General features: G+C 35.9%; 1 protein-coding gene across 4 annotated transcripts in view; it reads left to right on the forward strand.

Annotated features, from left to right (window-relative positions):
• DNAJB14 (DnaJ heat shock protein family (Hsp40) member B14) overlaps positions 1–13,547 on the forward strand; it is a 39,684-nt gene that overhangs the window by 16,167 nt on the left and 9,970 nt on the right. For 3 of the 4 annotated variants that reach the window (XM_036410662.2, XM_036410643.2, XM_036410652.2), the window contains 2 exons: positions 867–1,035; positions 9,337–9,482. In XM_036410662.2, coding sequence (XP_036266555.1) covers positions 867–1,035; positions 9,337–9,482 — 315 coding nt within the window. The remainder of the gene's footprint in view (positions 1–866; positions 1,036–9,336; positions 9,483–13,547) is intronic. The other variant, XM_045570462.1, reaches the window with a different exon arrangement.

Below are 13,547 nucleotides of genomic sequence, written 5' to 3' on the forward strand. Positions count from 1 at the left end.
TGAGGGGGGGGGGGGGGGAGTATGGGGCAACCAGGCTGGCAGGGGGGGACAGTTGGGGGCGACGAGGTTGGCAGGGGAACAGTTAAGGGCAATCAGGCAGGCAGGCAGGTGAGCAGTTACAATCCAATGGTCCTAGATTGTGAGAGGCATGCCCACCAGGCATGCTGGTTTAGGCTCGATCTTGGGGATATTCCCCTAAGGGGTACCCTGTTGGAGTGTACAGTCTGGGCTATGGGAGCCTTCCCACACATACACATGAATTTCATGCACTGGGCTTCTAGTGTGTGTGTCTGTCTGTGTGTGTGTGTGTGTGTGTGTATACATACATATATATATATATATATATATATATATATATATATATATATACCCTTTAGAAATTTTAAAAGTAAAATTTTTGGTCTTGTTTGTTTGAAAATGTTTCTAATCTGCATTTTTTAGAAAATTAATGTAGAACTTGAGTTGAAAGTTATTCTTTCTGAGCATTTTGAAGATATTTCAGTGTCTATTAGTTGCCATTTTTGCTGTTGAAAGAATAGGAAGTCTAATTTATGTTTCTTTGTAGATAATCTTATCAACTACTTTTTCTTTGGTATTCCTCAGTTTTATAATATGACAAATGAAAGTCCCATAAGTTACAATGATAGTAATTTTGAGCTATTAGCTTTAATTTATTGTTATTCTAAATTGTGATCAGTGTTCTGTGAACAGTTAAATACATTGGGAACACTTGCTCTCTAAAAAGACGCTATGGAGAATTTTTTATGGAGTAAATGATTCTTAATCCATCAACTTTATAACTTCTCAAGAAGTTATAATGTGTATGTACCCTAAACAGACATAGTGTTTTTTGTATCTCTCTACAGCCCTATTGGAAATAATTATGAAAAATGGAAGCACAGCTGGGAATAGTCCTCATTGCCGAAAACCATCAGGTAGTGCTGATCAAAGCAAGCCTAATTGCACAAAGGACAACATGACTAGTAGTGGTGATGGAAAAGGCTACACCAAAGACCAAATAGATGGAGTTCTCAGGTAGGAATAAATATGACATATTTCAATTACAGTTGCTGCTAATGTAATTTTTAAATGGCATAGCACCTAAAAAATGTTTGAGTTATAATGCAGTAGAATAGACATTAAGAAATTGAACTCTGGGTATGTTATGTTTTATCTATATTATTAAAGGTCTTTGGCCCTAATGCCATAACGATCAAAGACCAGTGCAGTGAGGTACACACGGGTGGGCAGGACTGGGGAATTTCACGCACTGAGCTTCTAGTGTTCTTTATAAAATCAGTGTGTAGCCCTAGCCCAGTGGTCGGCAAACTGCGGCTCGCGAGCCACATGCAGCTCTTTGGCCCCTTGAGTGTATTTCTTCCACAAAATACCACGGCCTGGATGAGTCTACTTTGAAGAAGTGGTGTTAGAAGAAGTTTAATTTTAAAAAATTGGGCTCTCAAAAGAAATTTTAACCATTGTACTGTTGATATTTGGTTCTGTTGACTAATGAGTTTGCTGACCACTGCCCTAGCCGATTTGGTTCAGTGGCTAGAGTTTTGGCCTGCGGACCCAAGGGCCCTGGGTTCAATTTTGGTCAAGGGCATGTACCTGGGTTGCAGGCTCCTCCCCAGTCTGAACCCTGATCTGAGCTTGTGCAGGAGGCAAGCAATTAGTGTGTTCCTCTTACATCAGTATTTCTCTCAGTCTTTCTCTCTTCCACTCTCTACAAATCAATGGAAAAATATCCTTGGGTGAGGATTAAAAATAAATTTAAAAAATAATAAATAATAAACAAAATAAAATCAGTCTATAAACTTCCATCTTTATATTTTTTATAAAGTCAGATTGTACAATACCAACTCTGTGGAAGGCTCCATCTTTTTTTTTTTTTTTTTTTTAGTACTTCTAGATTATTATTTATATTCTTTACTAAGGTTATCTTTATATATATATACTAGAGGCCCGGTGCACGAATTCATCATGGAGATCAAGGCTGATTGGGCTGCCCTTTGGTGGTCATTGTGTGTCATAGCCACTGGTCATTTGTTCACTTAGGTTTTTATATATATAGATTTATAGATAGATAGATAGATAGATAGATAGATAGATAGATAGATAGATATAGATATAGATATGCAAGCAGCATAATGTTCTTTTAAGTTTTGTGAATTTATTGGGATGATATCTTGCCCACTCCTGCCAGTTGGCTGTCCCTGATTGGCCCCAATTGGCTCCGATTGTCAGCCAGGCTGAGGGACCCGACCCAGGCACAAATCTGTGTATGAATTGCCCCTAGTTGGTTAATAAAATTATATAGGTTTCAGTATTCAATTCTATAATGCATTGTCTGTAGATTGTATTGTGTGTTCATAAACATCTTCTTTGATCATCATTTATCCTCCTTTTTACCCTCTCCTACCTCCCTCCACCCACCTTCCCCTCTGGTAACAACCATATTGTTGTCTGTGTGTATAAGTTGTTATTTTTTATTATTACTAGAGGCCTGGTGCACGAATTCGTGCACAGGTGGGGGTCCCTCTGGGTGATCCTGTAGGAATCCGGCCCTAGCTGTCTTCTTCAGCTTTGCAGCCCCGCAGCCCCGCCTGGCACCTTTGCCTGGTGCTGCCCAGTCACCTGCTCCACCATCCCACCTGCAGGGTGATTGATTGAAGCTGGTTCCCTCAGCACCTAGGAGCTGGATGGAGGCCCCACCCTCCACCTACACTGCTGGTCACTGTGTGCAGGGCAATAAGTGGGGTGATTGGGCCCCCACTCGCACCTACCTCGGCCTGGTCCCGCCCATTCACCTGCTCCACCATCCTGCTATGGTCCCGCTCTCATTGGGGCCCATTGGGGTTGGCAACAACCCTCCACTGCTGCCCTCAGCCAACACTGCCTCTCCGATGCCTGTCATGTTCCGTGTCACCCTCTGATGGTCAGCACACGTCACAGTGAGCAGTTGAACTCCCAGTCAGACAATTTGCATTAAGCTTTTATTATATAGAAGAATTATTATCACTTAAGCCTTTCACCTTTCTCACCCAGCCCCCCAACATTCTAATTTTATTTTTTTAACTATTTTCTCTGCGTGTTTTAGTTTCACCTCATGATACGCTTCCACTGAAAGCAGAAGAATTAAATAGAGTTCAAAAATTATGAACTGGGTTTTAGAGATTTTACTAGTTTTATAATTAAGAAAAAATTTTCTGGAAATCAGATGAACCTCTGAGTATGACACACTAGAGAAAATACTGTTTTGCTTCCTGCTACAACTCTAGGAAGCTATATTGATGTGGTGTTAATGTTGCTCTTTAGAGAAACTAAAATATAAGGATAAAGGACCCTGAACAGTGATTAATCAGGTAATTCACACAGAGAATGAATTAAATCAAGTGAATTAGCTAAAGTGAAGAGTCGGTAAAACTAGTTAGTCTTTTTGCCTTTTCTTATCTCTTTTATTCTTTTATTTTTTCTTCATTCTTGCTTTTTAGTTTATTCTATTTTTACTCATCATAATTTGAAATTAAAATAATTTAAAATAAAATAGCAATTTCTTACGTATTTTGCTTTTTTCCTTATATATTTAGATGCTAAAACTTGATGTAAAAGAATCCCTAATATGGTAAAGCCGTGATAAAGGGTATTTGGTTAGCATGAATGGTAATGAGACACTTTAAGAAGAGGAGTAATGTTGCCCAGCTGTTGTGGCTCAGCAGTTGAGCATCGATGCAGGAGCCAAGATATCACTGGTTAGATTTCTGATCTGGGCACATGCCCACGTTTCAGGCTTGATCTCCAGTAGGTGCATACAGGAAGCAGTTGATAAATGATGTTTCTCTCTCATCAATGTTTATATCTTTCTGTCCCTCTCCCTTCCTCTTTCTAAACATCAATAGAAACATATTAAAAAGAAAAAGAATATAAGTAGTGTTGTTAACCACACTTTTATAACTATAGTATTTTGTCAGGGATGGCTAAGAAAGTGAGAGAGTGAATACATGAGACTTGCTTTTGAATTTCTTTAAGAAAAGGCTTTAATTAACCAATGTGTTGAAATGCACTCCCAAGAAAACATACCTATTTGAAAAAAAATTTCATTTTTTGTAGAAATTGCTCTTTTGGGGGAGAACATGTCCTCAATGAAAGACCTAAATAAAGTTAATTGTATACATGTCATTTTTACTTAGAATCATCTCGTGATTTTTTTAAGAAAGACTATAGAATCACCTATATATTTGAAAATGTAATTTAAACATACAGTTGAAATTTTTGGCGAACAGGAATATTCTAAATCTGGTTTAAAAAAAATCTTTGTTTAAAATTTTCTCTACTCTAACTTTGAAGGGAGGAGTACATTATAGTAGCAGTCAAACTCTTAGTAGAAATGAGACATGGTAAGAATGCTTTTTTTTTTGTTTTTTTTTTTGTTTTGTTTTTTTTGTTATCTCTTTGTTCTAGTATTTAGGGGACATCTTAAGAGTGGAAGAAAGAAAGATGATTGTGAGTACAGATACATTTGTATATGGTCAGAGTTGGCCAGATGGAAACATAAAATGTTGAGGGAGTTTCTGTCAGTTGGCTTCTATACTCTCTGAAATTGGAGATGAGGTTATCTTTTGAGAGTTATGAGAAAAGAGATGAGATTGAAAGCTTGAGGAGAATGGTAAAAGAATGAAATATTTGCAGAGCAGAAAAGCAGAGGGAATGGAAAGATTGCTGGTTAGCATTTGGGACTCAGCTATGCTTGAGACCATGAATTCTTATCTGGAAGAAGTATTAGCTTAGTAGTATACCTACATTAGAAATTGTTTCTCTGCTCAATAATTTTATTATACATTTTTTATTAAGAAATTTAGTTATTTTTCCCCTTTGGGGACTAAATGTGATTGAAACATCCTAATATATAAAAACCCTGGGTCTGTCACACCCATAATGACCGGGAGGCTCGACCAACTGAAAGTCAGCCCTTCAGGCATCTCTGAGTCGTCGTGGCGACCCAGTGCTGACTGCTATGGCTACAGACATGGTGACCAGTACTGACTGCTGGGCCTGCGAATCAGGCCCAGAGAGTGGACTGAAGAGAGAAGCAGGGTCTGAATTCTATCCTCTGTGGCAGCTACTAATCAGTACTTGCTTCTTTCTTTAGCTCTAGGCCGCATCTCCATTTCTCTCTAGGCCTCCACCAGGGCTGCTGATCAGCCCTGCTTTTCTGATTAGGACCTGTTGATAGGCCCAGAGACCCTGACTGGCATAAGAACCAACCAATCAGAACCAAATCTGAAGAGCCCATGGCTGCTTAGGAAGCAGAGCTGCCTGGCATAGAAACCTACCAATCAGAACCAAATGGGCAGCAGAGAGCAGTTGGGAGTAAAATCAGGCTGGCAGGGGAAGGCAGTGGGGGCTATCAGGCCAGCAGAGGAGCAGTAAGGTGTTAATCAGACCAGCAGGGGAATGGTTAGGGGGTAATCAGGCTGGCAGGCAGGCAGGTAGGCAGGTGAGCAGTTAGGAGCCAGCAGTCCCAGATTGTGAGAGTGATGTCTGACTGCTGGTTTAGGCCTGATCTCACAGGCAGTCAGACATCCCTGATGAGTCCCAGATTGGAGAGGGTACAGGTTGGACTGAGGGACACCCCACACCCCCCAGTGCACAAATTTCGTGCACCAGGCCTCTATTTCTTAAAGAGAATCCCTAACTTATTCAAAATACTTAGTTAATAACTTTATAAGAGTTGATTAGTTCAATCATGGAACACTTATTCATTATATTAGTCTTCCTAAGTATTGCTTTAGTGAGGTTAACAGATCATCAGCAAACACTTACATGCTGTATGTTTTTGTTTTTGTTTTACCTATACACAGGGGATTTTTCAGAAGAAAGTTGTTGTTAGCACAATTATGCAAACAAGTTGCTCAGTGACAATTTGGCTCAATGGGAGAAGCCATGCAATAATGCTGCATCTATTACATAAGTAAGACTAGCTTACAGTAAGACCGAAGAAAAAGGGATATAACTTTGTAAAAGTAACTTTCTGTGAAACTAAACACATAACAATGAGTTGAGGTATAATATATTGAAATATATTGAGTTGAAATATATTGAAAATCTGAGGAAAAGGTGTCATGGATCTAATATGAAAGATTTTTATTATCTCATTTTTAAAAGTCCATCTATTTTAACAAGATGAGTGTGAAATCATTAACTGGACTGTCTTTATAGTTATTTATTCAAAACACTTCTGTATAGCAGTTAGGTAATTTGAATGATGGGGATTTTATTAGGATATGACTTAAATTCTAGTTCTTTAAATGAAAAGAAATTATTTTGCTAAACTTATAAAATAAATAAACCTTTGCCTCCAAGAATAAACGTTTCCTTAAACACTAATAAATATGGAATCTATTTAAATAACCATCTATATTATATAAAAAAAAGAATTGAAAAAAGACCCTCTTCCCCTGCCCACAAGGTAAATAAGAAACAGTGCCTGCCTTCAAGGGACCTAAGTCTAGAAAGACTAATCAGGCATGTACACAGGTAGCAGCAGTACAGTGTGGTAACTGCTGGAATAGGGCTAAGTTCCAAGAGCTTTGAGAGGCTCTAAGAGGGTTACCAATCTAGTCTTGAGGATTTTTTGAGAGAAAGAGCCAAGTGAGTTTGAAGAAGTGGTGGAAACTAAGCAAGAACAGAGGCAGAGAACACATGTTCTGGCACCAGAAAGACATTTGAAAACATTTAAGAGGGAAGAAAGTGTGTTTAAACTCTTATTAGAAAAGCAAATTGCAAGGAAGGAGATGGTTAGTTCCTCTGAGTCCGAGGAGGTTCCTTTTCTTCTTCATTCTGGTTCTCAACAAGATTTTTAAGTTGTACAAACTGATATTTGAATTCTTACTTGTACCTTTCTTAATCACTGTAGCAGGCCTCCTCTTCCATTCCCATTGCCACTTTATTTTTCTCTAAATATTCATCACCTTGTGATATACTTCATATTTTACTTGTATATCTGTTCATTGCCTGGTCCTGTCCCAATTGTAAATTGAATGTGAGCAGGCATTTTTTGTATTGTTTTATTCCCCACTATAGCCTCTGAAACAGCATTTAGCAGAAAGTAGATGTTCAGTAAATTTTTGTTGAAGAAATAAGTCCTGGTTTCTTCCCATCTATTACTTAGTTATATGACTTGGCATTTACTTAACCTCTCAAAGCCTTGATTTCCTCATTGGTTAATTAGAAATAAAATCTACCTAATGAGGAGTAAACGAGATAATTTATGTAAAATAATCAACATAAGATTCTACGATTCTCTATGTGAAAATTTAGTGGACCAGATATAGTTTGTAATTTGAATCATTCATATTTAGAAAGGTAATAACAAGTATTCATTATACGTTACATAACTGGTAAGCAGTTCGGACCCTAACGGAAACATTTCTGCAACAAAACATACAACTATTCACTTAAATGGGATATATAAAGACTGTGTAGCAGTTTCACATTGTTCAGGTCAAATTTTACCTTTAAGAGTTCAAGTCAAGTTTTTGCAATCAGATTATTAATAGAATAATTTAACGTTTTACCAGAGCTTATTAGAACATGGATATTCTTAATGGATATTGGAGCATGGATACTGCTTTTAAAGCAATTTTACTATACTCTTTTTAGAAGTCTGTGTCTGACACACAGTAGGTGTTCTATAAATGTTCCCTTCCCCTTTTTTCTATTGCATAGTTTTTAATCATATTCAGGAGAGTGAGTTTCTTCTATGGTGGGATCATTCTTTGTTTTGTTCACAAATGTATCTTAAATGCCTGAACACTATCTGGGACATAGTTGGTACTCAATAAATATTATTGACCAAATAAAGAAAATGTCATATTCATGAAATAAAATTGACTTGTGTTAATATTTGTTATCTAAAGTAGAAAAATTTAATTATAATTATCATTATTATAAAGAAGGATTGGGTATCAGATTTTAATTTGTAATAATGGAAAAATTTCTATAATTTTAGTTATATAAGGTCTTCTTTCTTTTTTTCTCCCTATTTTACAAACTAAATGATAAATGATTTCATTATAAAAGAAGAGCTTTATGCTCATTTATTCCAGAAATATTTACTGAGAGCCTATCATGTACCAAGCGGTATGATGAATAATATATTTAGTAGTTTAAAAAAAGATCAATCCTGTCTCTCTTCTTTGAAAACTTTGAGTCAGTGTTTGAAATACTTTTGCTGCCAGTGAACAATTATACCTCAAATATCTTTTTACCTGTTTCTACCTCTGTCATCAAGCCACTTACACATGGAACACATCTAGAGTCATAAAGTCGGCTACAAAAATGTATATGATGTAACTGGATTTTAGTGAATAAAAATTTTTAGGTTGTGAGAGAATGTTAGGATCCAAAAGTATTAATTTTCTCAGGCCCATTTAGTCCCAAAAGTATTAATTTTCTTAGTCCCATTTATATTTCTTTTCCTAATATACTTTAAAGACTCTGGCTTTAAATCAATTACATCTTTAGGGTTATAAACTATGTAAGTACAATAGGACCTTGTATAATGATTCATTCAACATTGTTTCATTATAACATTGTTTCATTATAACATTGATGAGATGTTATAATGTAGGAACTTAACTCTTGTTTATGTAAATTAGCCTATGGTAAAATTTGTTTTGTTACACATCATTTTGCTAAGACACAAAACCACATCAAGTGAGGACTTACTGTAATCTTTAAAAATATGCTTATCACAATGAAAATGGGAGTAACAAATATTTTTGTGTCCCAAGATATATTTTATCATGAGATTTTATCTTTCACCAATGAATTCTCTTTAGCATGGCCAAGATGAATTGACTTGCCTTGACATTTAAACCATAGTGTGCTGTGATTGTTTTTACATGCATTAAACTGTTGTTTGATATTTGGTTAGGTATACATTACAGGACAACAAAACTCTTGAGTGTAACATAGACTGTTCTTTAGCTGCAATGTACTTGTGAGGATTATTGAATTTCTTTATGCTTATCCTTTGTGCTCTGTCCTTCACCCACGGTTGTTACGGATTTTGCTTTACTTCTATGTAGTTCTGATAAATTACACCAAGGACATTCTCATGGTCAACTCTTCTTAGACTGGGAAGAAGTTGGAGCAATGGTCTGGTCAAAAAACAGATGAAAGCATTAACCCTTAATAGGATAAGCTATCATTTGATATTGAGGAAACAATCCACAGACAGTTCTTTATACTCTTCTAATAAATAAAACATTGGAGCTATTACATAAACTTCTTCCTTGAAATTTTCATTATAACACACTCTCTTGTTCACAGCATAAACAAATGTAAAAATTACTATGAAGTACTTGGAGTTACCAAAGATGCTGGTGATGAAGATTTGAAAAAAGCTTATAGAAAGCTTGCTTTGAAGTTTCATCCAGACAAAAACCATGCACCTGGAGCAACAGATGCTTTTAAAAGTAAAGTAAACCCTTTAAAGCAATTTTACCAAGCTCTTCTTAGAAGCCAGTTAGTTAGTGTTTCAGAATATTAAATTCTGCCTTTAGTCTGGTGCCTAGAAGCCAGCATAAGGATCCTCAAAATCCTTTAAAACTTCACTATGAACTTGTTCTAAGAGCCAAACAAATGCAGTTTAGTTTCATGAAAGCAGCATGCTTTCTAATTTACTGCGCACAGTGGGTAATGATTATGCATGAGCCTCTAGTGTAGGGGTGTTGAACTCAATCAGAGAAGGGGCCAAAATCTAAAATCCAGCCTAAATCGAGGGCCGAATGGTTTACTGAACAGTCATAAACTGTCATTGTGATGGAAACGCAGCGGAGTGCAGTGATGACAGCGCGGTGCGGGCCACATTGCAAGGCCTGGCGGGACGGATTTGGCCCGCGGGCCTTGTGTTTGACACATGTGCCGTATTACCATCTGGTTCTAAGGGAATTTAAAAGGAAAATAGAGATTTTGTGAGTTTTTTAGATATTAGAAATATTAAGGTATTAGAATTGGGAAATTACTTGGAATTGCTATCTGCCCACTGATTTTACATTTCTATCAACTCTGGCCAAGTTTTGTATTTTTTATATGTAGTTCTAACTAATGTGACTTTTTTCTTTTTAATTATTAGTTTCATTTGTCTGGCCTACTCTTTATTTGTCTTAATTTATCAATATTATTTTTGGGGATCAATTTAGGAAATAAACATAAAATAACTGATTTTGTAATTTCATATTTTGCTCTATAGAAATCACTCAATAATTAACTTCTAGTTCATAGGAAAATGCTTAAATTTATGATTATTTGTTTTTATGAATTTGGCATTTATAGAGCCAAGTACAATGCTTACAATGAAATAAATGCTGAGATCTTGGAATAATAGGAAGGATATACTCATTTTTAAAATATTTCTAAAAGATAGAGGACTCAAATTGATCTTTCCTGCAAAACAGTTTCCAAATGGTTTTATTTCTTAAAGGAAGTGGCCAAGCAAAATGTGTTTGGGGATTGTTAATATATTCCAATAAAAACAGCCGCCAAAGTGATACTAAGTGAAAGTAAAATAATCACCATGACTGAGCCTTCTCTGTTTGTTTCCTTAAATTAATGGTGTCTTGGGTAGTACAGGAAATTTTTCTTTACTCAAAAACACTAATTTGACTCTATCATATATGCCCCCAAAAGTTAAGGCAAAGTTTTCACATTATGAATTAAAATTAAAATAACAATATTTTTATTTTTTATTTTTAGCTTTTTATATATTTTATTGATCTTTTATTGAGAGGAAAGGGGAGGGATAGAGCGTTAGAAACATCGATGAGAGAGAATCATCAGTCAGCTGCCTCCTGCACACCTCCTACTGGGGATGTGCCTGCAACTAAGGTACATGCCCTTGACCAGAATAGAATCTGGGACCTTTTAGTCCCCAGGCTAACTCTCTATCCCATGAGCCAAACTGGCTAAGGCATATTTTTTGTTTTTCAAACATTTAAAAACATAGCAGCAGTGAGTTATTTGCATGTTTGTGATCTGCTAGGTGATATCATTATTCATGTTGAGAAAGTTAAGCTGCTTTTTTTCTCCCATTTCTGCACTGAAGTCATGTTAGCATTATTGGTTTTGGAATAACAATAAGTGGATCTACCAATATTTGTATAGCCTGTGTTGTATTTTGAGGTGGTGAACAGCATAAATGTTTCCCCAGCTAGACACCCAGAAGAGGTTTAACGAAGATGATTCGTTATACTTTGGTTTTAGTATATTTTAGATTTCAATGTTCTGCTTTACAAAATTAGAAAGTTAATATTTACCAACATGCTAGAAGTTGATTTATCTCTAGAGGAAAGACTTACATTATTCAGTAGGCAGGAGATTATCTATAAATCAGAATGCCAATTAATCACAAAGAAGATTAGAATAGGGAGTTTTTTATGAGCCCATTTTTCATTGAGTGAAACTGCATAGAAAACCCAAGTTGTAATCTATAGATAGTTGGTGAGTAAAGGCAGTTAATTAGAAAATATTACATCTAGTGTCATCATACAGAAATGACAAGTTTCATTCATCTAGCACACGGGATCTTTTCATTACCTTGTGGGTCATCTTACTTTAATTTTAACCAGTCAAACCTAACTTCTGTTTTGAAGATTCCAAGCTCTTTCTTCTAAGCAAGACTATAGGTAAATATAGGTAAATATAGGTTGATTCCTCTGTAATTACCAAAACATTTTTTGCAGAACATGAAACCACTTGCTTTTAATTTCCTCTTAGAAAAAGAGGGATAGCTAAAACCGGTTTGGCTCAGTGGATAGAGTGTCAGCCTGCGGACTGAAAGGTCCCAGGTTCGATTCCGGTCAAGAGCATGTACCTTGGTTGCGGGCACATCCCCAGTAGCGGGTGTGCAAGAGGCAGCTGATCGATGATTCTCTCTCATCGATGTTTCTAACTCTCTATCCCTCTCTCTTCCTCTCTGTAAAAAAATCAATAAAATATATTAAAAAAAAGAAAGAAAAAAGAAAAAGGGTGATAATTGGTCTAGGGAATTAAATTAGTACAGATATTTTCATTTGTGTTTTGTAAAGCTTTAAAAATAAAAGGTTCCAACAAGGAGGTTAGAGTAAATGGACTTTCAAGTTCATGTGGCTGTTTGTTCTTTACAGTTAGGATTTTAAGTTTCTCAGAGCACGGAATATTATATATATATATATATATATATATATATATATATATATATTATTGATTTTTAATATATTTTATTGATTTTTATTGATTTATTGACTGAAATACTTCCCTTCTATCTGACCTGGATATTTTCAAAACAGCAACATTGTCTTTAGAGAATTTTAGACATTATCTGAATAGTATTTGTGTGTTTTTATGTATACATGAATGTCATAAAAAGGGACATGAATTAGCTGCATATGTTTGCTTGTAAAATAAGAATGGATCAGAGATATTGCCTGTGTTAGGTCTGGTACAATATTTTTAATATCTAGAGTGTATCTCTAAACATAAAGAAGTCAATTCTGCTCTTTAGCCTAATTCTTATAGACAATATGAGAATATGAAACACCCTCTTACTCAAAGAATTGGTCATTCATAAAGGGGAGTCAAGTCTCATAGACTACATTTGAAATAATAATAATACTTAACATTTGGCAAGCATTTTATAGTTTTTTATTTAATGCTTATTAAATACTAGTGACCCAGTGCATGAATTTATGCACATTGAAAGGAAATTAAGTAGGATAAACATTTTAATATCGCTGTTCGCCATTTCTCTATAATAGACATGTCAACCAAAGTCATGATCAACAATGACAGGTTGAAACACACGCGTGCAGTTGGTGGCAGTGAGAGCCTTATATGTATTGTTCATGTGCAAGTCAACTTAGCCTTTTATAGATAAAGTATAAACTTGTTTAATTAGACCTGCTTTCTGATTTAGCTAAACTTTTTCCAGCCCAGTGAAGCACCCCAACTTCTCTTTAAGTAATTGTCAGCAACACAGCAGTAAATGTCAACACGAAGCAGATTATTATTGTACATTAGGCAGGGAGAACAAAGAGTAAAATATTTACTGTAGCAGTGTTTGACTAAACTCTGTGCAGTGAGAAAACCTGAAGTCGTTTTTAAGGTCCACCATTTCTTACCTCTTTTTATTTTATTTATTTTATTTTTTTAAAAATATATTTTTATTGATTTTGTACTGAGAGGAAGGGAGAGAGAGAGAGAGTTAGAAACATCTATGAGAGAGAGTCACCGATCAGCTGCCTCTTGCACACCCCCCACTGGGGACATGCCCGCAACCAAGGTACATGCCCTTGACCAGAATCGAACCCGGGACCCTTCAGTTCCCAAGCCGACGCTCTAGTCATTGAGCCAAACCGGTCTCGGCCATTTCTTACCTCTTTTTAATCGGGTCAAGTTTCTAAGCTTTCCAAATCTCTGTTTTCTGGATAATGAAAAGAAAATAGGATTTCACTGAGTCTCCTCTCTACCTACTTCAGGACTTCTGTGAGGATCAAATGAGATGA

This window comes from Pipistrellus kuhlii, unplaced genomic scaffold (assembly GCF_014108245.1).
Source record: "Pipistrellus kuhlii isolate mPipKuh1 unplaced genomic scaffold, mPipKuh1.p scaffold_m20_p_1, whole genome shotgun sequence".
NCBI lineage: Eukaryota > Metazoa > Chordata > Mammalia > Chiroptera > Vespertilionidae > Pipistrellus > Pipistrellus kuhlii.